Source organism: Leiobunum rupestre, chromosome 3 (assembly GCF_980474605.1).
Source record: "Leiobunum rupestre chromosome 3, qqLeiRupe1.1.hap1, whole genome shotgun sequence".
In the NCBI taxonomy this organism is placed as follows: Eukaryota; Metazoa; Arthropoda; class Arachnida; order Opiliones; family Sclerosomatidae; genus Leiobunum; species Leiobunum rupestre.
Window position 1 is genome coordinate 69657732 of NC_143386.1, and position 26997 is coordinate 69684728.

At 38.9% G+C, this 26997-nt stretch overlaps 1 protein-coding gene across 1 annotated transcript; it reads left to right on the plus strand.

The window, feature by feature from the left end:
• Positions 1-577: 577 nt before the first annotated feature.
• LOC149954477 (uncharacterized) lies at positions 578-2750 on the plus strand. The gene is made up of 2 exons (XM_090170348.1): positions 578-607; positions 1316-2750. Exon 2 carries the CDS (start codon positions 1408-1410, stop codon positions 2590-2592), a length of 1185 nt encoding a protein of 394 aa, XP_090026474.1. The 5' UTR covers positions 578-607; positions 1316-1407; the 3' UTR covers positions 2593-2750.
• The last annotated feature ends 24247 nt before the right edge of the window (positions 2751-26997 follow it).

A 26997-nucleotide genomic window follows, 5' to 3' on the forward strand; every position in this document is an offset into this window, starting at 1 on the left:
CCATATTACACATATTTTCTAAATAACTTAAGGGTTAATCAAAATTCGGTTTACTCTGGAACCTGAGGCCCATATTTTATTTCACGTTTCAGAAAACAAAACGACTCAACCTTAATTCAAGGGCCTATAAAATGGATTATAGACTGACCAAATATTCAGTGTTTGCAGGGTTACCACCTTTAATTTCGAAATAAACCATCGTATATTGTAAAATATATTTTTTTATAATGAAAATGATATATTTATAATTTTATCTATATGTAAATTAGTCGTTGTAATCTCTAAAAATAACAAATCAAAGATGAAAATGACAATATGAAATTACGAATTGATGTTCCCCCATTCCAAAGAGGCGTGTACGATGTACAAATTTCCGTAATTCAGAGCTAAAGGTCATTCGTTGCGATTACGTCGAAATAGCTGGATATATTAAAAACACAATATTGTTTAGTTATGTTTAGCAGTTTTCATTTCTTTGGTTAGTTTCGAGTCCTTTCGTATCGATGAAATTTCCGGCGATCAATATTCTCGGTAAAAATGCACCTTAAACCGTAAAAGAAAGACCACTAAAAGATATGTCATATTTCATAAATAAAGGTAGGCAAAAGTTTAACGATTACATTTAGTTTTATTCTGTCATTTTATTGGATTTAAATATTTCGGTCACGAAAAAATGGTTCTTCAAAATCAACAGTGCCCGATAAAAGCGGTGTTCCTAACCCACTGTGAAACCAGTTTTTTTTTTCTTTATTCGCATGGAAATCTGGCCGAAAATAGGGAAAGCAACGAGACGATTTCTTCTGGATAACGCTGGACTCGTTCAGAACGAAATATAAAATATCCTAAACGAAAGAGGAAACTAAACACATTTTAAAAACGACAAAACTAATTGTTTTTATTAATAAATTTTATTGCAAATCATTATTTGTTAAAAACTAAACTAAACATTATATATTTTTTAAATGACAAAACTTAGCGTTTTTACTATATAATTTTATTATATATTATTATTTTTATATTTAAATTTATTTTTGTTTAAATGTTTATAAATTATTGTATTTTTTCTCCTTGCGGAATGATTTCCGTTATGATAGTACGCGTATAGAACGGACTTAAATTTCACTTATCTTGCTCTTTAAAATGATATTGAGCTAGCAGAATGATTCCTCTGATGTTAGTCAACAACATTAACTTTCATTCAGAAATCACTTTCAGAAGGGTTGACTGCTGAATCTATTTTTACGGAACATTTCGTGATTGCTAATCTTGGAATTTTATTTTGTTTAGATCTTTATAAGTGGTCTTCGTCGAGAAGCAACGCTACAAATCCTCCCAGTGGTAGCAGCGAGAGAGATTCTTCAATCGAAAGGAGACTTCGCCCAGAAATTAATACGTGGAACTGGCAAAATGAGCAGCCGAGAAGAGAAGAAACACAAGTGCACTGAGTGCGTTTATGCCACGAACGAAAAGGGACATTTTATTGTTCACAAAAGAGAACATACCAGCGAGAAATCTTTTCAAGGTGACAAGTGTAGTTATGCATCTGCATTCAATAATTGGTTGATTACCCATCAAAGAACTCACACGGGCAAGAAACCTTTTCAATGTGTCCAGTGTAGTTACTCATGTTCCCAAGAGAGTAATTTGATTTTCCATAAAAGGACTCACACGGGTAAGAAACCTTTTCAATGTGACAAGTGTAGTTACGCATGTTCACAAAAGATCAATTTAATTTCCCATAAAAGAATTCACACGGGCGAGAAACCTTTTCAATGTGACCAGTGTAGTTACTCATGTTCGCAAAACATTAATTTAATTTCCCATAAAAGAACTCACACGGGCGAGAAACCTTTTCAATGTGACCAGTGTAGTTACTCATGTTCGCAAAACATTAATTTAATTTCCCATAAAAGAACTCACACGGGCGAGAAACCTTTTCAATGTGACCAGTGTAGTTACTCATGTTCACAAAAGATCAATCTGATTTCGCATAAAAGAACTCACACGGGTGAGAAACCTTTTCAATGTGACCAGTGTAGTTACGCATGTTCTCAAAAGAACAATTTGATATCCCACCAAAGAACTCACACGGGTGAAAAACCTTTTCAATGTGACCAGTGTAGTTACGCATGTTCTCAAAATAACAATTTGATATCCCACCAAAGAACTCACACGGGTGAAAAACCTTTTCAATGTGACCAGTGTAGTTACGCATGTTCTCAAAATAACAATTTGATATCCCACCAAAGAACTCACACGGGTGAAAAACCTTTTCAATGTGACCAGTGTAGTTACGCATGTTCTCAAAATAACAATTTGATATCCCACCAAAGAACTCACACGGGTGAAAAACCTTTTCAATGTGACCAGTGTAGTTACGCATGTTCTCAAAATAACAATTTGATATCCCACAAAAGAAGTCACACGGCCGAGAAACCATTTCAATGTGACCAGTGTAACTACGCATGTTCACAAAAGATCCATTCAATTTCCCATAAAAGAACTCACACGGGCGAGAAACCTTTTCAATGTGACCAGTGTAGTTACGCATCTTCGAAAAACACCCATTTGAATGCCCCCAAAAGAACTTAAAAGAGAGAGGAACCATCTGGATGTCCAAAGCGTGGATACCGTACCAGATACGATATAAATTTAATCCAAAACGAAAAAGTGCGTCACGCTCAGAAGGCAAGGCCACACAAGTGCCCAATTTCCGATCAGAACCTCGACACGAAGAGAACCCTCCGAACTCACCTTCAAATTCAGGGTCTTCCCGCCAACCTAAGTGGCGCTTCGACCATTCATGAACCAGATCCAGGACACCGAACAATGTCACGACCACGGCTGATTGAGAGCCTTTGTCGTCCATCGGGATTGAAGTCTTGCTCGGTGCAGCTACGACGCCTGACAAATGAACAGATTCAATCTTGCACCGAGCCACTCGACTATGTGGTATTTGATACAGAATGTCTCCCAGTTGATACTAGCGCCATCCAAAAAGAGCCCATTTATGACATCAGGGATCTTGTGGGTATTCCGTCAGTGGTCAAACTGAAAGAGATGGGATATCGGCCACTTGGGGATAATAACGCGGGTGTCGCGTTGAACCCCGTCAAGGTCGAATGTGGTTTCGAAGAAGAAATCGTGTGATCAATTTAGATTGTGGTACTAATTAAAATAAATAAGAGAAAGGTTTTTCAACTGTGAACCTGAGAAATCGTGCATATTCTAGTCGGGTGATAATATTAAAATATTGTTACGCTACAAGACGGACACACTGACCACTCCATAAGCCCTCTATCGACCATTTTACTTATAATAAAACCGCACAATTTGATAATAAACAGCCGAACGGACTTACTTCATTTATTTAAACTTTTTTTGTAATAATAATAATAATCAATTACATCTTAGATAAGGAATCTGCAACCTTTTTACACAACTTTTAGGTCAAATTTAATTAATTTAATCTTCAACAAATTGTGTTAGAACATTTTTTGTAAACTCAGAGTTTTTCAAGCCCAAAAGTTCATTTTTGAGGAAAAATAAAGCTTTTTTAAGCATATTCTTATATTCAATATTATTAGTCAGGTGCAGGTTAACACTTTAAATGTTCATACTTTGGACGAGTTTCTGAGGCCCAAAAAGATGCTTTCCAGGGTAACTAATTTTCCAAGTAGAGTAATTAAAGTTATTTTTGTCTTATGGTGTGAACGCATTAATGTGTATTAGAAATTATAATCAATGCTTTGTTAATCACCTTTTGAAATTTTTACTTCTTTGGGCCGTTTGAAAAAAAAACAGAAAAAAAGATAACACGTTGCTTCAACCCAAAGATAGTCTTCCCTTTAAATTAGTTATTTGTAAGGATCCCTTTCGGGGTTTTTGTTTTGGTTTAAGGCAAAGGAGAAAGCGCTTGATGGCTTACAACCTATATTTACATTAGCAAGTTATCCGTTATAGTATGTAATATTCCACTTTTTAAAACGGTTAACTATGAATATTTTTCATTGTGGTCATTATACCATATTTTTTGAAAATTTCGGTAAGGTGTAGTAAACAATATATTTGTTTAGTTTGGGTTTTAATTTTTCTTTATCATTTCGAATTACCCTATAAATTATTGAATTTATTAATTCAATTCAATTCAAATAAAACCCATAAGGGCGGTGGCTCACTGGGAGATGTTAGCTCTGATCAAATGGTCCTATCTCCACCTCCGACTTCGGTCAGGTTTGGGCAAACTGGCCGCCTCGGCGGATTGGGTAGCCTGCTATGGGACGGCGGACCCTTTAGGAGCTCTCTCCAAAGGGTTTGACTTTACCTACGTAGGTAGGGTGTCGGCTGGAGTTGCTACAGCATCCACTCTTAATCCGAGAATCCCACTGCTGTGTGCGAAGTGGGGATTGGTTCACCCATTGCTGCTCCTTCTGCTAGGTTGAGTGGCTTGCGTCAAAGGTACGACCATCAGTAGTAGGGTACTGCTACCCATGCTGGATTTGTCACCTGTCCGGGCTAGTTGGACTCTGGCGTAGGGCACTATGATGATTGGCCTCCGGTGGTATGGTCTCTGTTACTAGATACACCGGGCTATAAATTCTGACACACTGCCTGCAATGTAACATGCCGAGAGGCGCTTTTTACAACGTTACAGGTTTTTTTATACATGTACTAGCTGAGAAGCCCGCCTTACAGGCGGGCCCTCAGCTAGTGGTGTGTTTCGAGGCACCCTTTTCCCCATATTCGAACCACCGCAGTAAGGCCGCCTCCCCCTTTTTCCCATGCGAGTATTACCGTGGCACCCTTTACCCCATAGTCGAACCACCGCAGTAAGGCCCGCGACCTTTTTTTCCACGCGATAATTTCCTTGGTACCCTTTATTCTATAGTCGACCCCACCCAGTAAGGCCTCCTCCCCCTTTTCCCCAGGGGATAATTTCCATGGTACTCTTTTCCCCATAGTAGAACCACCCTTTGAAAATTACCGTGGTACCCCCTCCCCCCTTTCCCATGTGATAGTTACCGTGGTACTCCCCTTCCGCCCCTTTTCCCCATGTGATAATTACCGTGGTAGCCCTTTCCCCCCTTTTCCCATGTGATAACTACCGTGGTACCCCTTCCCCCTTTTCTTATGTGATAATAACCGTGGTACCCCCTCCCTCTTTGTCCCATGCGATAATTACCATGGTACCCCCTCCCCCTTTTTACCATGTGATAGATACCGTGGTACCCCCTCCCCCTTTTACCATGTGATAGCTACCGTGGTACCCCCTCCCCCCTTTTCCCATGTGATAATTACCTTGGTACTCCCTCCCCCTTTTCCCATGTGATTACTACCGTGGTACCCCTTTCCCCTTTTCCCATGTGATAACTACCGTGGTACCCCTTTCCCCTTTTCCCATCTGATAATAACCGCAGTACCCACTCCCTCTTTGTCCCATGCGATAATTACCGTGGTAATCCCTCCCCCCTTCAGTGGCGGCGCCAGGGGTAGGCTACGCAGGCTACATCCTACTTTTATTTCGCTTGTAGGGGCCCCAAATCTAGATGAAGGGGCCTAGTACAGCCCCCTAAAATGATTTGCGAAACTAGAAATATCAAAATCCGAATTAAAAGCCTGCTTTTTTTAAGTTGCGAACACTGAACAGTGATTTCTAATATTTTTTCGAACGCAGCCCTTATTCGTTGTAGTTGCTAAACTAGCTACTTCAAAAAGTGTTGCATCGTTAGACAGATGATAAATTGCGCGGTTTTCCGACTCTCCGAGTCCCAATCATTGTATTGGGAATAATACTGCTAGAATTACAATTACGATTTAGGTTGCCATGGTTACGCGGGACCTGTTCTGAGAAGACTGTACGAAATTCATCTTTATAATTAGGCGTACTAACCTTTTTTTCCCAAAAATGTCCACTATTACCGTAAGAGAGATGGCGCCACCAGTGGCGCTGGTCTCACAGCGCGCGCATTTCGATGTTAGGTTTAAAAGAGACGCAAAAACTTTCCCGATTTTGAATGCTAGTTTTTCAAGGTTTTTAAATAGTTTAGTATGCCTGGGGTATATTGTTCCGTTTTAAATTGTAAAACATCAAAAACAAGAAATCCTCGTTTATATTTTTTTAAGTTTCCATAGGAATAAGATCGGTAAATTCGCATTTTCATTAGATACGCTTATTGGTATATTAACTTAATATAAAGTTTAGTTCCATTTTGTGGCTGAAAAATTTAAATAATGATGGGCTTACAAATAAAACTACGGAATATTTACACGTTAACCATCGAATTGGCGCGAATCATTTCCTTGATGACAGTTTTATGAATATTAGAACTAAAAATAGGCTCACACCATCCGCTGTTCCAACAATTTTCAGTCTTAATGACTCTACACCATTGGAAATTTCAGAAAATGGTAATGCAAAATATACTTTGTATCACTGATAGCTATCAGATTTTAATTGATAAAACATTACAATGCCTACAGTGAATCAAAATGGAAAAAGAACTTTGGATTTAAACCCGGATATTACAGAGACAGCTAAACGCGTACAACTAGATCAAAGTTATAGCTTTAGCAATCCAACCGAAACAAGCGATCCAACAAAAACAATCAATCCAAACAACACCTACATAATAAATAACCACAATGAATATGGTATAATAAATATTATTTTTTAATTTAGGGCATTTAATTAAGGACTTTTCAAATTATTTACAGCACATCTAAATGTAGGAGCCGAAGTTTCAGTGAAGCAAAGCAATGATCATTCTGTCCAAGTAAAAGGATTGAAAACCAAAAGAGAGTCAAGACTTATTAGAAAAAACAATAAGCAAAATTCCAAAATTCAAAGAATGAAGAAACAGATAAGAAGCTTAAAAGAAAAACTAGCAGACAGTGAAAAGATTTGCGATGTTAGCAATGCTACAAGGTTCTTAACTGGTTTTTCGAAAGAACTCTTCGATTCAGAGTTGAAACTTCGACAAAGAAATAAAAAGGGAAGGAGGTATTCCACAATGCTTAAGAAATGGTCACTTTCTCTATTCTACCATAGTCCCCAAGCATATAGGAGCTGTGTTATGTCTTCCAACGAAAAGGACCTTGGAGAAATGGCTTGGTCGCATGAAAATTGCTCCTGGTTTTGATCATAAAACACTCGAAGCCTTGAAGATGAAATTCCAGAATAAGAAACTAAGTGATAAAGTGGTTTTAATTTCTTTTGATGAAATGGGCTTAAAAGAAAAACTCACCCTTGACCAATGCAATGATATTATTGAAGGCTTTGTCGATTATGGGCCACATGGAAGAACCAAGCATTACGCAAATCAGGCCCTTGTCTTCATGGCTAAAGGCATAAAACTCAAATGGAAACAATTAATTGGTTACTTCCTCACTAAGGATGCTTGCTAGGCTAGGCTAATTGTCAAAGCCGTAGTTTGCGACCAAGGAACAGGCAACCAAAATCTATTTAAAAATCTCGGAATAACCATGGAAAAGTCTTACATTGAAATTGATGCCAAGAAAATATATTTCTTCTTTGATCCGCCTCATCTCTTAAAAAGTGTTAGAAACAATTTCAAGAAATATCCAATTATGGTAGAAGGCAACATAGTTTATTGGAAAGACCTAGAAATATTTTTTGAGTTAGACCAAAAAATTGGAAAGTTCCGCGGTGCTCACAATTTAAAATCCAAACATGTCAAGTTACCGGCATTTTCCAACATGAAAGTTAGCTTAGTAGCCCAAGTTTTCAGCCGAAGTGTTTCCAACTGTATCCAAACAGCGTGTTCATTGGGATTAGGAGACCTGACATTAAATAGCACATTCACAGCCGAGTTCCACATGAATGATCTTTTTGATTTATTCAACAATAGGCAGTGGCGGCGCCAGAGGTAGGCTACGCAGGCTACAGTTTACTTTTATTTCGCTTGTAGGGGCCCCAAATCTAGATGAAGGGGCCTCGTTCAGCCCCCTAAAATGATTTGCGAAACTAGAAATATCGAAATCCGAATTAAAAGCCTGCTGTTTTTAAGTTGCGAACACTGAACAGTGATTTCTAATATTTTTTCGAACGCAGCCTTGAGTCGTTGTAGTTGCGAAACTAGCTACTTCAAAAAGTGTTGCATCGTTAGACAGATGATAAATTGCGCGGTTTTCCGCATTGAGTTGGGAATATTAATCTAGAGATCCAATCAAATCTGCTCCTCGCGAAACAAGTTTTTGAAAAATACGAATGTGCCGTCTGCTCTAAAATGACGAGCAAACGTTATCATATGACCCGTGGCGCCATCCATTATTTTGAAGAAAAAAAATCTTTTTGCTGAAAACGCGTCTTATTTGAACGAACCATTGAGAGATAGACGGCGCCACGGGTAGAATGATAACGTTTTCTCGTCATTTGGGACGCCGATGAGAGCAGACGACAGTATTCTTATTTTTAAAAACTTGTTTCGCGAAATACTGAAATCCGACGTTTTGATTGGACCTCTAGATTAATATTCCCAACTCTATGATTTTCCGACTCTCCGATTACGGCCAACTTCGATCACGCGTACCGCGCTTTAGCGGCCCAATCAATCGCCTGAATTTACCGTGTATATATTTTCCCACCATGGTTTCACTACGACCAAAATTTAACGTTAGTCAGATAGGAAAAAACCACAAGACAATTATTTTTAAATTTTTTTTAAAAAACATTGAATTAAACCGAATGTAGGTTAATATTTAACTAATAGTATAATATTTTTTTAATGATTCTAATTTGATAACGGTGTTTATAAATTATAAAAGAGTTAAACATAAACCAAGAACATCCTCTAGATGCTGCCAGCAACATAGTATTATTGTTTAATACTTGAAACACATGTAAATAAATAAATAAAATAAAAAGTGAAAAGAATATTCACTGTAACTTCAGGGTAAATATATTATTTTAACAATTTTCATTAAATAATATTAAGTTAAATATATTATAAGCGCAATGAATTATAATTTTAGGTTTCAACAAGTTTTAAGCTTTCGTCTTTTTAAACCAAGAATAATATTGTAATTTTATCTAACTGAAATTTGTTTCCATAATAAAGGTACTAACCTGAACAGAAATCATCCTCCTTGAAATGCAGGCTGAAGACCATCTATCTTTTACCTATTTAGTTCCAAAGATAACCTAAGCATCTTTTATCTTCAATTATATTAAGCAGCGTTCAGACTATGTGAACATATAACGTTAGCATCGGTTGTGTCGTTTCGGTTATGTTGGTCGCGTCGATTCGTTCATTTGACTGTTCAGAAAGGAACCAACCTTGCACGGAGATTAACATAATAGCGGCGGAAAAATTGAAATAATTTTTTATCCACCTCTGATTGGTTATAGTATTTCGATGGTTCTAAAGGGTGCCACTACCTAGAGTCAGCGCTGATGAGGCATAAGGCTAATTGTCTGCTATGAACTTTTTGAGCGCAACAAAATGCAAAAATGTAAACGACACGCGCGAAAATTTAAAGTCTCTGTTGAGAAGTCTGAACGGTGTAAGAAATCGAAAGAACCGACACGATCGACGCAAACGTAATATTTTCACCTAGTCTGAACGCTGCTTTAGTTTTAATATTCTTACTCTTAAAATTATTAAATTAGATTTACAGAAAATACTACCTAAGAAAGGTTATAAACTCGTGAATTTGCTATATATATATATATACACTATTAATAAAGATTTGTTATTATTAAAGATTTATAAAATTTAAGAGAGACATTATTTACGCGTCAAAACGCTCTAAGCACCTCTACAGCCTTCAAAACTATGTATTCTAATATGGCGCCTTCGCGTAAAAAACGCGTCTCTTTTTCTTCATTTAATATTTATAAGGTAATATTTTTTTAATTATAAATTATACATAAATATATTGCGAAAAGATAGTTTAACTTACTATACCTTGTTATTTCTATATAGGAAAGTGGAAAACCGAAGAAAAAATATTTTTCCGCGATTTCGCTTGTATTGCTCGCCTTTGGTGATAGTAGGTTTTTGGTCGTATGTAGCGCCCCTATCGGGATTATTCATACACGCAAATTAACATTAGATGCGAGGCGATTGACGGGGCCGCTAAAGCGCGGTACGCGTGATCGAAGTTGGCCGTGCTCCGAGTCCCAATTTCCAAAATAAAGATGAAATAAAGCGTGGCAACAAGTGTTTTTGCAACAAATGTAAGTGAAAATGGAGAATGCTGTTGGAGGATGTTGCCCATATGTGCATTGTTATGCTCATCGACTAAAAAAAATAACTTCCGAGTACATTTAAACAGTCATGTACATTTCTTTTGTAAATTATTAAAAATAAACCGGTTTTGTCACAGTTTTGTTTAGTTAGTGTACTGTAAAGGGGGGCCACCAAATTAAAGAATTAAGTAGCCTACCCATAGTAATATCCTGGCGCCGCCACTGCCCCCTTTCCCATGTGATAGTTATCGTGGTACTCCCCTCTCCTTTTCCTACGCGATAATTTCCGTGGTACCCTTTTTCCCGCAAAAATAACTCAAAAACTCGCCGCCGTCCCAAACCCCTCCGTACTCCTTTAAACCCCCTGTATCCAATGGCTGATTTACTCTCATGACGAACAAATAAAAATACGCTTGGCCTTGAGTCCCGATTTACAGTGCGAAATTCGAGCCAGTGCGAAATCCGATCCGAAATTCCAAAAAAAACCCAAAGGCAAAAATATACTCAATGACCTAGTATTAAGGCGAAGCGCAACGACCACGGGTTATACACAGAGAAATTACCTTCGGCGATATCACGTTAGACCCGATTTCTGAAATATACTCAATGACCTAGTATTAAGGCGAAGCGCTAGGCATACCTTCGGTGTTTACCTCCGGGTACCTACGGCGGTGCCACGTTAGAGTCGCGAATGAAAGTCAGAAAAAAATGCGACGTTGACCAAGTATTAAGAAGAAGCGCTAGGCATACCTTCGGTGTTTACCTCCGGGTACCCGCGGCGATACCACGTTAGAGTCGCGAATGAAAGTCAGAAAAAAATGCGAGGAAAGGGGCTTAGAGTTTTATTATGTAGATTATGTAGATTATTGCTGCTTTTTTCCCAATAATGATTAATTAAACACTCTGTACAATCAAAAAAAGGAAATTTTCCCAATGAAAATAACATGGGATTTTGACAGATTCCTAGCCTACCCCCTCCCATGTAACAAAATTTTTAAAATGACCAAAATAGAAAATAATTGACGAAACAAATCGAAATTGATCAACTTTTGATCAACTTGAACAAAATGGGTAAAAACCGTAAAAATGAAGCCAGATGGCTAAAATCGGGGAAATGAGAGAAAATTTAAGAAGTATAAACATTGAAAAAATATTTAGAAATTGTTTGAAATGAATTATTTTTTAAAAATTGAAAAAATTTATAAATTAAAAAAATATATATCAAAAGCAGTAAATTTGATATAAAAGGATTGTAATTAATCGGAATTGATTGAGATAGATTATTTGTGAAATGTTGGTTAATATATAGATAAATTGGTTTATTTGAAAAAAAAATATTTTGGTTAATTTTTGTCAAGAATGATAAAAATTCGAATTTATAGATCAAAATAGGCAAAATTTAAATTTAAAAAATATACCAAATTACTACATTTTATAAAAAAATCTCAAAATAACTTAAAAACAACAACATCCACTTCTTGTACAATAAAAGGTTTTTATAAATAAAAACCTTTTATTGTACAAGAAGTGGATGTTGTTGTTTTTAAGTTATTTTATGTACAAGTGTCCTTAAAATAACTTAAAAACAACAACATCCACCTAACCTCTCAATTTAGCACCTAACCTCTCAATTTAGAACAAAAATTACGAAATAAGTTGTTTTTCTCTTTCCTCTCATTTTCATAAATTTAATTATTTGTTTCAAGATATATTATGTATATTTTATATTTTTCATAAATTGTTAGTTTTTCTGGCAAATTTCCAACCAATAAAGTGGTTTTCCTTCATATTTGTCCTCTAATAACTTAATTCTTAGCAGGCGACATTTCGTAAAGTCACTACCGCCACCCCAAGATCCTTTGCCACAACACTAATTAGCAGATTGAGATTAGTAAAATAATTTGCGAATTCGTAAAACGTATTTTTTGTTTTTTTTTTTAAATTCAAATTTAGCCAATCCGAGAACATCAAGAAAAAATGTATTTCTCAACCACTTCAAAAACGCGTAGACAATCATATTCATTTCGTTGATCAATTCTTGAAATATACATATATTTATTACATTAAGTTCGTTTTGCTTGAAAATCATTTTTTTTGCTAGCCTTCTTAATTTTTTTATTACATGTTTAATTGCATCAATAAATTTTAATTTAAAGTAATATTTTTCGGCTATTTTCGGAACCCACAACTTACGTATGCATTGTGTTATTTGAATTTAAAATCAATTGAAGATTCAGAAACAAGCGTCACCTGTCTCCAAATATTTTGTCTACGAACTGTATCCTTTTTTGAAATGGCTGTTGGATGTTGGGTGGCGGAGTTGTCAACACTCTCGCCTCGCAGCAAGAGGAGTCGAGTTCGATCCCAATTTGGGGCCGTGGGTGAAAACTCGAAACCGCTCCTTCCGGCTTTGAGTTTGTTGCGAAATAGAAAGAAATTGACCCTTCCAATATTTTTCGCGACTAGAACATTCCTGAACGTGGTAAAACCCCAAGCGCTGGTATTCGGGCAGAGTGCCATTGTTTGAGAGTATCTGCTCTTGTACCTAGCCGAGAAATGGGACATTCTCCGAGAAAAACAGTGGGGGGTTGCAACCGGGCACTCCTCTTTTTGAAAGGGACGAAAATTCGATGCCCGAAAGGAACGGGCAGTTCCAAGGAAAGACCCACAGTGGTCAAACGGTTTTTTATAGTCTTCTGTAAATTTTGTACAATAAATATTTCAGTTTCCACTTTCTAAAATAATATAGTGTCGTTATTTCTACACTAGGGTAGATTAGCGCAAGTTTAAATACATCGCGTAATTACTACTTACCCCTGGTTCTCAACAGAGTTTCCAAGTTATCTCCCTGCTTGTTAGAGGGGTTTCCCCTGAGCTCTTCAGTATCCCAACTTCATAAAAACTTGCTTAGGTTAATGGCAATAGTAAGTGTAGGTAGTTGTTGGTTCCCGTGGCTTGAAGCACTTTCCACCACCCTCCGACATAATTTAACCCGGCCACCGGCATTGGATTCAAAAGTCAGTAGTTGACTTAGGACAGTGTTGCTCCTTGAATATTAGCTTAGCTGATTTTTGATTGAAGAGCCTCCTCCCGTGTTAAACCGTGAGGAATTTACAATGGGTCTGCACATAATTATACGATACACTCATCTAGCTTTGTCGTAAAGGCAAAGAAAGGGTGTATTTACACGTCATTTTTAGAATTACGAGTTATAAATGCGTTTATTCCCATTCGACCGAAATCCCATTCGACCGAAAGAATTTTAAAATGTAGCCCAATTGGCGGGGTGATTTGGTATATTATTTATAAGGTATGTACTATCGAAGATCCATGTTTAGGTTAGGTTAGGTTAGAGTTGGTTAAGTTTACTATTTCAGTTTTGGTTCAGTTACTTTTCTTGACTAGGTGAAGATAAAAATATAATTCATGCTCATTCCAAAAGCCAATTTATATAGCAGCGTTCGGTCGAATGGGACACATAAAAGCGTTCGGTCGAATGGGACACATAAAAACCGCACGTTTCGGCGGAATTCGGTCGAATGGGACACCTCAAAAACCGCCTTCGGTCGAATGGGATTTCGGTCGAATGGGACTAAAGCTATAAATGTGCCAGTTAGGCTTAATTATGGAATGTGTCTTGATTCCAAGTGGGATTCAAATTTGAACATTACATCAAGTTATTTTTGTAAGGTTATCAATATTTTTGCTAAGATCAAAGTGAAGTACTCTTACTATAATAATGATTTGAAATGCAGGGCATTGACTGACTGAACACTCGATCAAAATCAACGGGTCCTGGAGTTCCTCATTGGGAATAGTCTGATTCATGAACAGTCTGAGTTGATGCTACTTCGCCAAATATCCTAGCTCTGCAATTGGTGGCTTTTTAGATCATTATTTTGAATTATCGACAAAGACTATTAACAAGTGTGATAACATCTTATACGTATTTTTTTGGTGTGGGTGTTCAGTGTTTCTTTCAGGTATCTCTCCGGGGGGAAGGCAAGCACCCGGAGCTTCGAAAAAAAAAAGCTTTTATGTTGAAAAAAAAATGCTATAAATTTGTCCAGAGATTGCATGTAATCAATATTTGTACATATTTCGTTTATTCAGAAAACCTGAATTTGTCAAATCTAAATATTTTTTTCATGCGACTCCTAGCGGCCAAGATAGCTTCTCATTGCGTTTTGGACAGTTTTTGACTTTTACATTGGATATATGAAGCTATTTTTGAAAGATGCATCTTTGAACTTTGTACGCAAACGTTATAAGAGTTTATTTTGGAATAAGAAAGGGAAAAAATACTATTTTTGAGCAGTGATGGGCATTTTAAAACATTTTGTGATAACTCTCACTCCACCTCATTCCCGTTTCTAAAATTGAAAACTCAAACTCATTTCCTCTAACCAACTTTAACTTTTGAGCTCATCTGCTCTCATCGAATTTCGCTAATTAATCTAACCTCGCGCACGCTCGCGCTAGTTTTGTTGAAATATCTGATCTCATCTCACGCTCTTTTCCGTTTATGGAAGTCAAAAAATATCTCCTTTCAATCTCCTCTCTCTGAAATGCATACTTTGTGAAACTTCTCTCGCGGTCCTCTCCTTTTGAAGTTGTGCGCATCTCACCTCCTCTCAGATTTTCACATAGTTCTCACAGGGGTAGAACAAAGACCATCACTAGCCGGTGGCCACATTAGATTTACTGTCTTTAGCTTCTTTATAGCCTTGTGACATCAGAATATTATGTTATTGTACGTTTGGGCTTTGTTATTGGCCAAAGTTACATAATTATTTCCAAGAAGGCCATGTTTTTATATTTCCTTTGTTTTGGTTTTCTTGGATATAAACTAAAACTCACCTCCTCTCACCACCGCAAAATAAAATTTTGGCTGATCTCCTTTCATCGCATTTCACTAATTAAATTAACCTCGCTTACACTCCAAACACTTTTTTTTTGAAAAATCTGATTTCCACTCATTCTCCTCTCACTTAAATTTATAGCTTGGAGACTCATCTCACGCTCCTATCCTAAGCTTAGATCATCTCACTCCTCTCAATTGCTCTCACTGATCTCACGGTGAGAGCAGAGTGCCCATCACAATTTTGAGTAAATTTAAGTTTCGTAATTGTTTTTAATTATTTCATTTTTCCAGCCCAAAAACCGCCCCAATCTTGGCTAGATTTGGGCTATATTATATAAATTGTTTTATCATAGATAAACGTCAATGTTTGCCGAGCTAACAGAGATCGCAACGATTTTTCACCGTAATTACCAATAGAAAATAACTGACTCAAAGACGAAGCATAGCAATCCAACAGTAATGTTTAATAAAAACAAGTGAACAATGAGTAGCTGACAATAAAATAAATGTGTACGATCTTTATATGGTACGGTATAAAACATAATATTGATACGACAGGACCGATTAGACTTGTTTGTTTACATCGTTGTTTTATTCCGATACCTCTTCTCGATGTATACGAAGAAGTCCCATTTTGCCGTTGAGAAAAGTTGTCCCCGGACCTGGGAGTGGTTTGGTGAGAATGTCTGCAGTCATCTGATCGGTAGGGCAGTATCGGATGTTGATTATCCCCTCCCCTTGGAGATCTCGTAGAAGATGATGCATGACCGCGATGTGTTTTGTACGTGCGCTGCACTTCTCTGATAAGCTGAGTTTGATGCAGCCTTGATTATCCTCAAACAGAATCGTAGGTTCCGAAGCCGGGATACCAATATCATCAAGGAGTTGATGCAGCCTTGATTATCCTCAAACATAATCGTAGGTTTCGAAGCCGGGATACCAATATCATCAAGGAGTTGATGCAGCCTTGATTATCCTCAAACAGAATCGTAGGTTCCGAATCCGGGATACCAATATCATCAAAGAGTTGATGCAGCCAAATAACCTCTTGAGCTGCGTGTGATGCAGCGATGTATTCTGCTTCCGTAGACGAGAGTGCCACGGTGGTTTGCTTACGGCTGGACCATGAGATAGTTGACGTTCCCAACTGAAAAATATATCCGCTTGTAGACTTCCTGTCTTGTTGATTTCCAGCCCAGTCAGCATCCACGTAACAAATTAGCTCCGGAACATTATTTGAAGGAAACATCAGTGCGAAGTCGACAGTGCGTTTGAGATAAGGAATAACTCTCTTCACTGCTGTCCAATCTCTTTTCAGTGTTGATGTGACTCGCCAACAGAGGATAGAGATGCTAGCTTATTTGTCGGGTCTGGAACTCATAGCTTTATGGAGAAGAATACCAATGGCCTTCCGGTAGAGATTGTTGTCTGGAAGACTCTCCTCTTCTCCCGTGAGCCTCGTATAGGCCAGGTCCTTTAAGGTGATAGCTGGTTTAGCGTCTTTTAGTCCAAAGTCTTCAAGCATGTACTGAATCTTCGGGGACTGGTGGATTTGGAAACTTCCATCCTCCATCCGCTCGATTTGAACGCCAAGATAATGTGACACCTCTCCAAGGTCCTTGATCTCGAAGAACTTGTTGAGAGTTTCACTAACTTGATCCATCGTAGTGGTGCGTCGACTTGCTACTAGAAGATCGTCCACGTAGAGTAGAATGTATGTCCAATGATCTTCGTCGTCGTGCCGGGAGTAAAGTCCAGGATCTGCCTTGCTCCTTATGAAGCCTTGCTTAAAGAGCGCTTCATTAGCTTTCTGGTTCCTGGCTCTGGCTGACTGCTTGAGACCGTAAATAGTATGATTCAGTTTGCAGACTTTTCCTTCGTCCCCAGATTTGATAAAACAGGGCGGCTGTTCATTGTAAATGTCTTCTGAGAGATCCCCATACAAAAATGCGGTTTTTACGTCGAAATGTCTGACTCTCAATTTCTTACTTGCAGCAATACTCAAGAGAATTCGGATCGTCTCGAACTTGACCACTGGCGCAAACGTCTCATCGTATTCTTCCCCGTACTTTTGGGAAAACTCCTTCGCTACAAGGTGAGCTTTGCATTTTAGAAGATCCATCTTGACTTTGAATACCCATTTGCAACCAATGGCTTTCTTGTTAACTAGGAGTGAAGTTATATCCCAAGTATTTCTTTCTTCTAGTGAAGAGATTTCCTCCTTCGCTGCGATAACCCAGTTAAATTTTTCTCTCTCCGGTAGCTTGATAACGTCAGACCAAGTAGACGGCTCTCGGACACTCGTAATTGCTGAGTTGCATCCCAGTCTGATCGGCGGAACGCCCTTATTTACTCTCTGAGACAACCTCCTTTCAGATTGCTGAAGTTTTGCCGGCTCTTTGGTTGTACGGATTCTGGATCGATGACTTTCGGTAACAGATTTCCAAGGTTTATTTCCATAGAATCCTCTTCTGGCCGTGACTGAATTTCGTCTGGACCTCGGGTATAGAATCCTCCATCATTACCTTCGTCGAACCGGACACTTCTGGATAAAATGACTTCGTTTGTCTTTGGGAATAGAATCCTATACGCTTTACTGTTGGTACTGAATCCGATTAAAACACCCTCTATCGCCCTGTCATCTAGTTTTCCTCGTTTCTCTTTGTGGACGTAGGCAAAGGCCTTGGATCCGAAGACACGTATGTGTCCCAGATTTGGTACTGAATCCGATTAAAACACCCTCTATCGCCCTGTCATCTAGTTTTCCTCGTTTCTCTTTGTGGACGTAGGCAAAGGCCTTGGATCCGAAGACACGTATGTGTCCCAGATTTGGTACTGAATCCGATTAAAACACCCTCTATCGCCCTGTCATCTAGTTTTCCTCGTTTCTCTTTGTGGACGTAGGCAAAGGCCTTGGATCCGAAGACACGTATGTGTCCCAGATTTGGTACTGAATCCGATTAAAACACCCTCTATCGCCCTGTCATCTAGTTTTCCTCGTTTCTCTTTGTGGACGTAGGCAAAGGCCTTGGATCCGAAGACACGTATGTGTCCCAGATTTGGTACTGAATCCGATTAAAACACCCTCTATCGCCCTGTCAATGAAGACGGCCTTGCCCGATGCCTTCAGCCTTGATGACGGACTTGATATTTTTCCTCCAAGGTTTCGAAGAATGAATAGTCGCTTGTCATGTGACTAGTCGCTCCTGAGTCGACATACCAATGTTTTCCCGCTTTACCTTCCGAGACCATGAAGAGGTGATCTTCCCGTCTGGAAACCGTAGATTCTTGAGATACCACATTGTTAGACCTTTGTGACTCCTTAATATCATTGGACTGCACCGGTTTCTTGGAGGCTTTGTATTTTCTACAGTCTGCCTGGAAATGACCTTGCTTTCCGCCTGTTGAATTCTTTAATGAGCTTACCTCGGACAAAATCCAAGGTCAGATCTGCTTCTGGTCTAACCTCCAAGGCGGTTCTCAGAGTCTCATAAGAATCTGGGACGCTACATAACAGCATGCAGGCAACATAACTGTCCTGTATCTGCTCACCGATTCCCTGAAGACGGTCGACAACTTCCAGCGTGATTGAGATATCTGTTGCATGCTCTGACCCTCCTGGAGACGCATCTTATGAATCTTCCTTAGCAGATAAAGCTTGCTGGTCATGTTGCTCTGCTCATGCAGCTTCTGGAGTGTACTCCACATCTCCCTGGCCGTGGTAAGGTTTACAATGTGAATCAACTGGTCATCCTCTACCGTCAAGGCTATCGCTGCATGGGCTTGCTTGTTGCGATAATCCCAATCTGCAGGAGGTTCCTTTGCTTGCCTGACCGAGTTTACCACCTCCCAGAGGTTATCCTTTGATAGCAACATCCTTAACTTGACTTATCGAAACCGTGTGTAGTCAGAAGTAATAAGTAAGTGTGGCACTTTCTTATCGAAACCGTGTATGGTCAGAAGTAATGAATAAGTGTGACACTTTCTTATCGAAACCGTGTATGGTCAGAAGTAATAAATAAGTGTGGCACTTTCTTATCGAAACGGTGTATGGTCAGAAGTAATAAGTAAGTGTGGCACTTTCTTATCGAAACCGTGTTTGGTCAGAAGTAATAAATAAGTGTGGCACTTTCTTATCAAAACCGTGTATGGTCAGAAGTAATAAGTAAGTGTGGCACTTTCTTATCGAAACCGTGTTTGGTCAGAAGTAATAAATAAGTGTGGCACTTTCTTATCGAAACCGTGTATGGTCAGAAGTAATGAATAAGTGTGGCACTTTCTTATCGAAACCGTGTATGGTCAGAAGTAATAAATAAGAGTGGCACTTTCTTATCAAAACCGTGTATGGTCAGAAGTAATAAATAAGGGTGGCACTTTCTTATCGAAACCGTGTGTGGTTAGAAGTAACAAATAAGTGTGGCACTTTATTATCGAAACGGTGTATGGTCAGAAGTAATAAGTAAGTGTGACACTTTCTTATCGAAACCGTGTTTGGTCAGAAGTAATAAATAAGTGTGGCACTTTCTTATCGAAGTCGTTTATGTGCGGCACAAAATAATATTATCGCCTTCTTGGCGAACTTGTATAGTTTGTATAGTTGGTCCAGAGATTTGGTCTCATTCGATAGAACTCTTTGACGCGCACGCAGTGCCGTTAATTTCCGCCCCCTCCGAACAACCCCCTTAAAGGGAAAGTGACCGAAAATACTTAATGTACTCCCTTTCGGGATACCGAGTACACCTTTTTAAACGAAAATACTAATGTTTGAAAAAGAAACTACACCTTTAAATGTATGCAATTGCACCCTTTTGCGGCAGTAACTACACCTTTAAAAATATACAATTACAATGTATACCTTTTGGCCGCAGAATATACACCTTTAAAGAGTCATTTTGCACGTTAAAGCATTAAATCATGACTTCAAAGGTGGCAATACGCGTATTAAAAGGTAAAATCGAACCCGTGAAGGAGTTCAAAACCCTTTTAAAATTTACACTCTTAAAGGTGTAATTTGCGCCTGGTGAGAGTTACATCTCACCTTTAAAGTGTCCAATCACAATAAAAAAGGTGTAGATGCGCATTTTAAAAGATACAAATTGCACCTGATAAGAGTTGAATCGCACCTACAGAGGTGTAATGAGGTTCTTTTAAAAAGTAAAATCACCCTTTAAAGGTGTAAATGCTTACTTTAAAACAGAGAAATTTCACTTGGTAAGAGATAAATAATACCTACAGAGGTGTAAAAACACCTTTTTAAAGAGTACAATCACACTTTCAATGGTGTAAATGCACACTTTAAAACAGCTTAGTTGCACCTGGTAAGACTTTAATCACACCTTTAGATTTTCTAAATATTCCCATTTAAGGAGTAAAATCACGGTTTTAAAGGTGTAAATATGCCCCTTACAGAGTAAAAGCACACCTTTAATAAATAAATGAACCTATAAATCGGCTTAAATGACCTTTTAAAAAGTATATTGCACCTAATAGCTCACTAACAATTGTAATGGTTTTAGTATGCCATATTAAAATGTTCAATAACACCTTTTGTTGGTTTGAAAAACACCATTGAAACATTGTTAAGGGAATTGTGTTTCTAATAAATACTATTTTACCAATAGAAACAGTGAAAATACAAAACACTAGTGTAGTTGAATACAAATTGATATTCATTTTTAAATTAATAAATATTTTTATGGTTTCAATTAAACTAGTTCGAAGAAGTGGTTTTTCAATGAAGAAAGTGCTAAGGTTTTCAGCACGGCAAAGTAATCGAGACAGTTTTTAAAATTCAGTATTACTAAAGCAACACAACAAGGCACCGCCTACACTTACGACGTAAATAAAACTGCGACAACGAATAATAATGCCAGGGTGTTTTATACCGAACACCAAACGTGTAAAAAAAGTATTCTTATCTGTTAAAAAACCGAATGACGGATAGATAAAATCGGTTAAAAAACCGAATGACGGAGAGATAAAATATGTATAAAAAACTTATTGATAGCTTAAGCAGGAAAAAATATTTTTTTCGTATTTTATTTTACTAATCACCCTCGATTAAGATATTACTTGAGGCGTAATGGCTGACCATCTCGGACCAGCTCTGTTATATATAATTCACGGATGTTGATACGCTTTGCGCAATGGGCAAATTTGGGGTAGTGGATCATTTCATTGGCCCAGGCGTTGTAGATTTTCAAGCAAGAACTCAAAAATTGACACTAACGTGATAATAGGTGTCACTATCAATCAAAAACATGATATTTATTGGTCAATCAAAAACATGATATTTATTGGTCATTATTTCTTCTTTAATTCGCATTTTATAGAAATTTTAACACTTCTTGCTTAAACCAATAAGCAAATTAAACAATAAGTTAAATTGAAATTCCAATAACATTTAAAAACAGATAATTATTCACTAATATTTACCAAATATATATATATAAATTAAAATACATTTATTTTAAACACGTAATTAAACATTTTGGCACGGTAAGCGTTAATGAAAATGCACATTATAAGACTAGATAGTTATTTGTGCAATTATTCGATTTTTGATTGTCATTTAATCCATTTTTGACAGAAACGTTATCTTTCTAGGAAACCCTTATTGGGATTAACTACACCTAACCGTGTAAAATGGTAAACAATTACACCATGTTTTAGTTAATAAAGAAATATGAAAAATCTCTAGTTAACGATGTGCTTAAATGTGTAGTATTAAATGTGTGATTTAACTCTACAAATGGGCGTATTAACACTTTTAAAGGTGTGATTTAATTCTTAAAAAGGATGTATTAACACTTTTAAAGGTGTTATTTACCTCTAACAAAGGGGCCTATTAACACCTTTAAATATGCTATTTAACTCTTAAAAAGGACATAGTAACACTTTCAAAGGTGTTATTTATCTCTAACAAAAGGGCTTATTTACACTATTAAAAGTGTGATTTAACTCTTAAAAAGGCGTATTAACACTTTGGCAAGTCGGTGTTAATTTCGATCCCGAGAAGTGTTAATTCAGATCTTTAAAGGTGTTAATTAGAACATAAATGGTGTAATTTAATCATTTATGGGTGTCACTTCGATCTTCAAAATGGTGTTTTTAACAGTATAAAAAGAGTAACTACACCTTCCTAAAAGGTACTTTTAATACCATTTGTTTCAATATTCGTAATATAGGGTGTAGAGGTAATCCTTTACAAGGGCGCTTTTAAAGGTGTCCCTAAACACCTTTTTTGTAAAATAAAACATCTCTATTATATTATCTTTTGCCCTAAAGGGTGTAGTGTAACTCCCACAAAAGGTGTAATAATGGTGTTTAAACCTATCTCACTCCTTTTTAACACCCTTTGGAGACTTTTTCATTCCTTAACAAGAGGCTATACACCATTTTCACACCCCTTTTAAACCATTATAACACCTTAAACAACTTTATAACGCCTTTATTTTTAAGAATGTAGAACAATAAAAGTAAAAGATTGGAATCGTCTACGCTCGCGTCTACTTGAAAAAGTGAGACCAAAAAATCCAAAGCAGTCGAACTTAGGGCGTGTTGCAAAAGTCTGCTTTGCTAGAACCAAACATGTTAAATTCAATGGGCTAGCACTTTGGTTAGGGCTTTGGCAACAGGCCCTTAAGCTGAAAAGTATGCAATCTCCATCTTGCCATATTCTTAGGACATAAATACATACTTGCAATAACATGATTTATGCAGTTGTTAATAATCCATATTAAATATCTGCTCTAAGAAAATACTAATTTAATCACCGAGATAATATAAAATCACATGGCCTGAACAGCTTTTGTATTGGTTTGCCCACCCGGGTATCCTGAGGGTGGCGGGGGCCACTCTTTAACATAGGATGGTAAATTATATATCAAACGCTAGGAAATCATATGGCCTGAACAGCTTTTGTATTGGTTTGCCCACCCGGGTATCCTGAGGGTGGCGGGGGCCACTCTTTAACATAGGATGGTAAATTATATATCGAACGCTAGGAAATCAATGGCCTGAACAGCTTTTGTATTGGTTTGCCCACCCGGGTATCCTGAGGGTGGCGGGGGCCACTCTTTAACATAGGATGGTAAATTATATATCACACGCTAGGAAATCATATGGCCTGAACAGCTTTTGTATTGGTTTGCCCACCCGGGTATCCTGAGGGTGGCGGGGGCCACTCTTTAACATAGGATGGTAAATTATATATCAAACGCTAGGAAATCATATGGCCTGAACAGCTTTTGTATTGGTTTGCCCACCCGGGTATCCTGAGGGTGGCGGGGGCCACTCTTTAACATAGGATGGTAAATTATATATCAAACGCTAGGAAATCACATGGCCTGAACAGCTTTTGTATTGGTTTGCCCACCCGGGTATCCTGAGGGTGGCGGGGGCCACTCTTTAACATAGGATGGTAAATTATATATCAAACGCTAGGAAATCACATGGCCTGAACAGCTTTTGTATTGGTTTGCCCACCCGGGTATCCTGAGGGTGGCGGGGCCACTCTTTAACATAGGATGGTAAATTATATATCAAACGCTAGGAAATCATATGGCCTGAACAGCTTTTGTATTGGTTTGCCCACCCGGGTATCCTGAGGGTGGCGGGGGCCACTCTTTAACATAGGATGGTAAATTATATATCAAACGCTAGGAAATCATATGGCCTGAACAGCTTTTGTATTGGTTTGCCCACCCGGGTATCCTGAGGGTGGCGGGGGCCACTCTTTAACATAGGATGGTAAATTATATATCGAACGCTAGGAAATCAATGGCCTGAACAGCTTTTGTATTGGTTTGCCCACCCGGGTATCCTGAGGGTGGCGGGGGCCACTCTTTAACATAGGATGGTAAATTATATATCAAACGCTAGGAAATCATATGGCCTGAACAGCTTTTGTATTGGTTTGCCCACCCGGGTATCCTGAGGGTGGCGGGGGCCACTCTTTAACATAGGATGGTAAATTATATATCAAACGCTAGGAAATCATATGGCCTGAACAGCTTTTGTATTGGTTTGCCCACCCGGGTATCCTGAGGGTGGCGGGGGCCACTCTTTAACATAGGATGGTAAATTATATATCAAACGCTAGGAAATCACATGGCCTGAACAGCTTTTGTATTGGTTTGCCCACCCGGGTATCCTGAGGGTGGCGGGGCCACTCTTTAACATAGGATGGTAAATTATATATCAAACGCTAGGAAATCATATGGCCTGAACAGCTTTTGTATTGGTTTGCCCACCCGGGTATCCTGAGGGTGGCGGGGGCCACTCTTTAACATAGGATGGTAAATTATATATCAAACGCTAGGAAATCATATGGCCTGAACAGCTTTTGTATTGGTTTGCCCACCCGGGTATCCTGAGGGTGGCGGGGGCCACTCTTTAACATAGGATGGTAAATTATATATCGAACGCTAGGAAATCAATGGCCTGAACAGCTTTTGTATTGGTTTGCCCACCCGGGTATCCTGAGGGTGGCGGGGGCCACTCTTTAACATAGGATGGTAAATTATATATCAAACGCTAGGAAATCATATGGCCTGAACAGCTTTTGTATTGGTTTGCCCACCCGGGTATCCTGAGGGTGGCGGGGGCCACTCTTTAACATAGGATGGTAAATTATATATCAAACGCTAGGAAATCATATGGCCTGAACAGCTTTTGTATTGGTTTGCCCACCCGGGTATCCTGAGGGTGGCGGGGAACACTCTTTAACATAGGATGGTAAATTATATATCAAACGCTAGGAAATCACATGGCCTGAACAGCTTTTGTATTGGTTTGCCCACCCGGGTATCCTGAGGGTGGCGGGGGCCACTCTTTAACATAGGATGGTAAATTATATATCAAACGCTAGGAAATCACATGGCCTGAACAGCTTTTGTATTGGTTTGCCCACCCGGGTATCCTGAGGGTGGCGGGGCCACTCTTTAACATAGGATGGTAAATTATATATCAAACGCTAGGAAATCATATGGCCTGAACAGCTTTTGTATTGGTTTGCCCACCCGGGTATCCTGAGGGTGGCGGGGGCCACTCTTTAACATAGGATGGTAAATTATATATCAAACGCTAGGAAATCATATGGCCTGAACAGCTTTTGTATTGGTTTGCCCACCCGGGTATCCTGAGGGTGGCGGGGGCCACTCTTTAACATAGGATGGTAAATTATATATCGAACGCTAGGAAATCAATGGCCTGAACAGCTTTTGTATTGGTTTGCCCACCCGGGTATCCTGAGGGTGGCGGGGGCCACTCTTTAACATAGGATGGTAAATTATATATCAAACGCTAGGAAATCATATGGCCTGAACAGCTTTTGTATTGGTTTGCCCACCCGGGTATCCTGAGGGTGGCGGGGGCCACTCTTTAACATAGGATGGTAAATTATATATCAAACGCTAGGAAATCATATGGCCTGAACAGCTTTTGTATTGGTTTGCCCACCCGGGTATCCTGAGGGTGGCGGGGGCCACTCTTTAACATAGGATGGTAAATTATATATCAAACGCTAGGAAATCACATGGCCTGAACAGCTTTTGTATTGGTTTGCCCACCCGGGTATCCTGAGGGTGGCGGGGGCCACTCTTTAACATAGGAGGGAAAATTATATATCAAACGCTAGGAAATCACATGGCCTGAACAGCTTTTGTATTGGTTTGCCCACCCGGGTATCCTGAGGGTGGCGGGGGCCACTCTTTAACATAGAATGGTAAATTATATATCAAACGCTAGGAAATCATATGGCCTGAACAGCTTTTGTATTGGTTTGCCCACCCGGGTATCCTGAGGGTGGCGGGGGCCACTCTTTAACATAGGATGGTAAATTATATATCGAACGCTAGGAAATCAATGGCCTGAACAGCTTTTGTATTGGTTTGCCCACCCGGGTATCCTGAGGGTGGCGGGGGCCACTCTTTAACATAGGATGGTAAATTATATATCAAACGCTAGGAAATCACATGGCCTGAACAGCTTTTGTATTGGTTTGCCCACCCGGGTATCCTGAGGGTTGCGGGTTCCACTCTTTAACATAGGATGGTAAATTATATATCAAACGCTAGGAAATCATATGGCCTGAACAGCTTTTGTATTGGTTTGCCCACCCGGGTATCCTGAGGGTGGCGGGGGCCACTCTTTAACATAGGATGGTAAATTATATATCAAACGCTAGGAAATCACATGGCCTGAACAGCTTTTGTATTGGTTTGCCCACCCGGGTATCCTGAGGGTGGCGGGGGCCACTCTTTAACATAGGATGGTAAATTATATATCAAACGCTAGGAAATCATATGGCCTGAATAGCTTTTGTATTGGTTTGCCCACCCGGGTATCCTGAGGGTGGCGGGGGCCACTCTTTAACATAGGATGGTAAATTATATATCAAACGCTAGGAAATCACATGGCCTGAACAGCTTTTGTATTGGTTTGCCCACCCGGGTATCCTGAGGGTGGCGGGGGCCACTCTTTAACATAGGATGGTAAATTATATATCAAACGCTAGGAAATCATATGGCCTGAACAGCTTTTGTATTGGTTTGCCCACCCGGGTATCCTGAGGGTGGCGGGGGCCACTCTTTAACATAGGATGGTAAATTATATATCAAACGCTAGGAAATCATATGGCCCGAACAGCTTTTGTATTGGTTTTCCCACCCGGGTATCCTGAGGGTGGCGGGGGCCACTCTTTAACATAGGATGGTAAATTATATATCAAACGCTAGGAAATCATATGGCCTCAACAGCTTTTGTATTGGTTTGCCCACCCGGGTATCCTGAGGGTGGCGGGGGCCACTCTTTAACATAGGATGGTAAATTATATATCAAACGCTAGGAAATCATATGGCCTGAACAGCTTTTGTATTGGTTTGCCCACCCGGGTATCCTGAGGGTGGCGGGGGCCACTCTT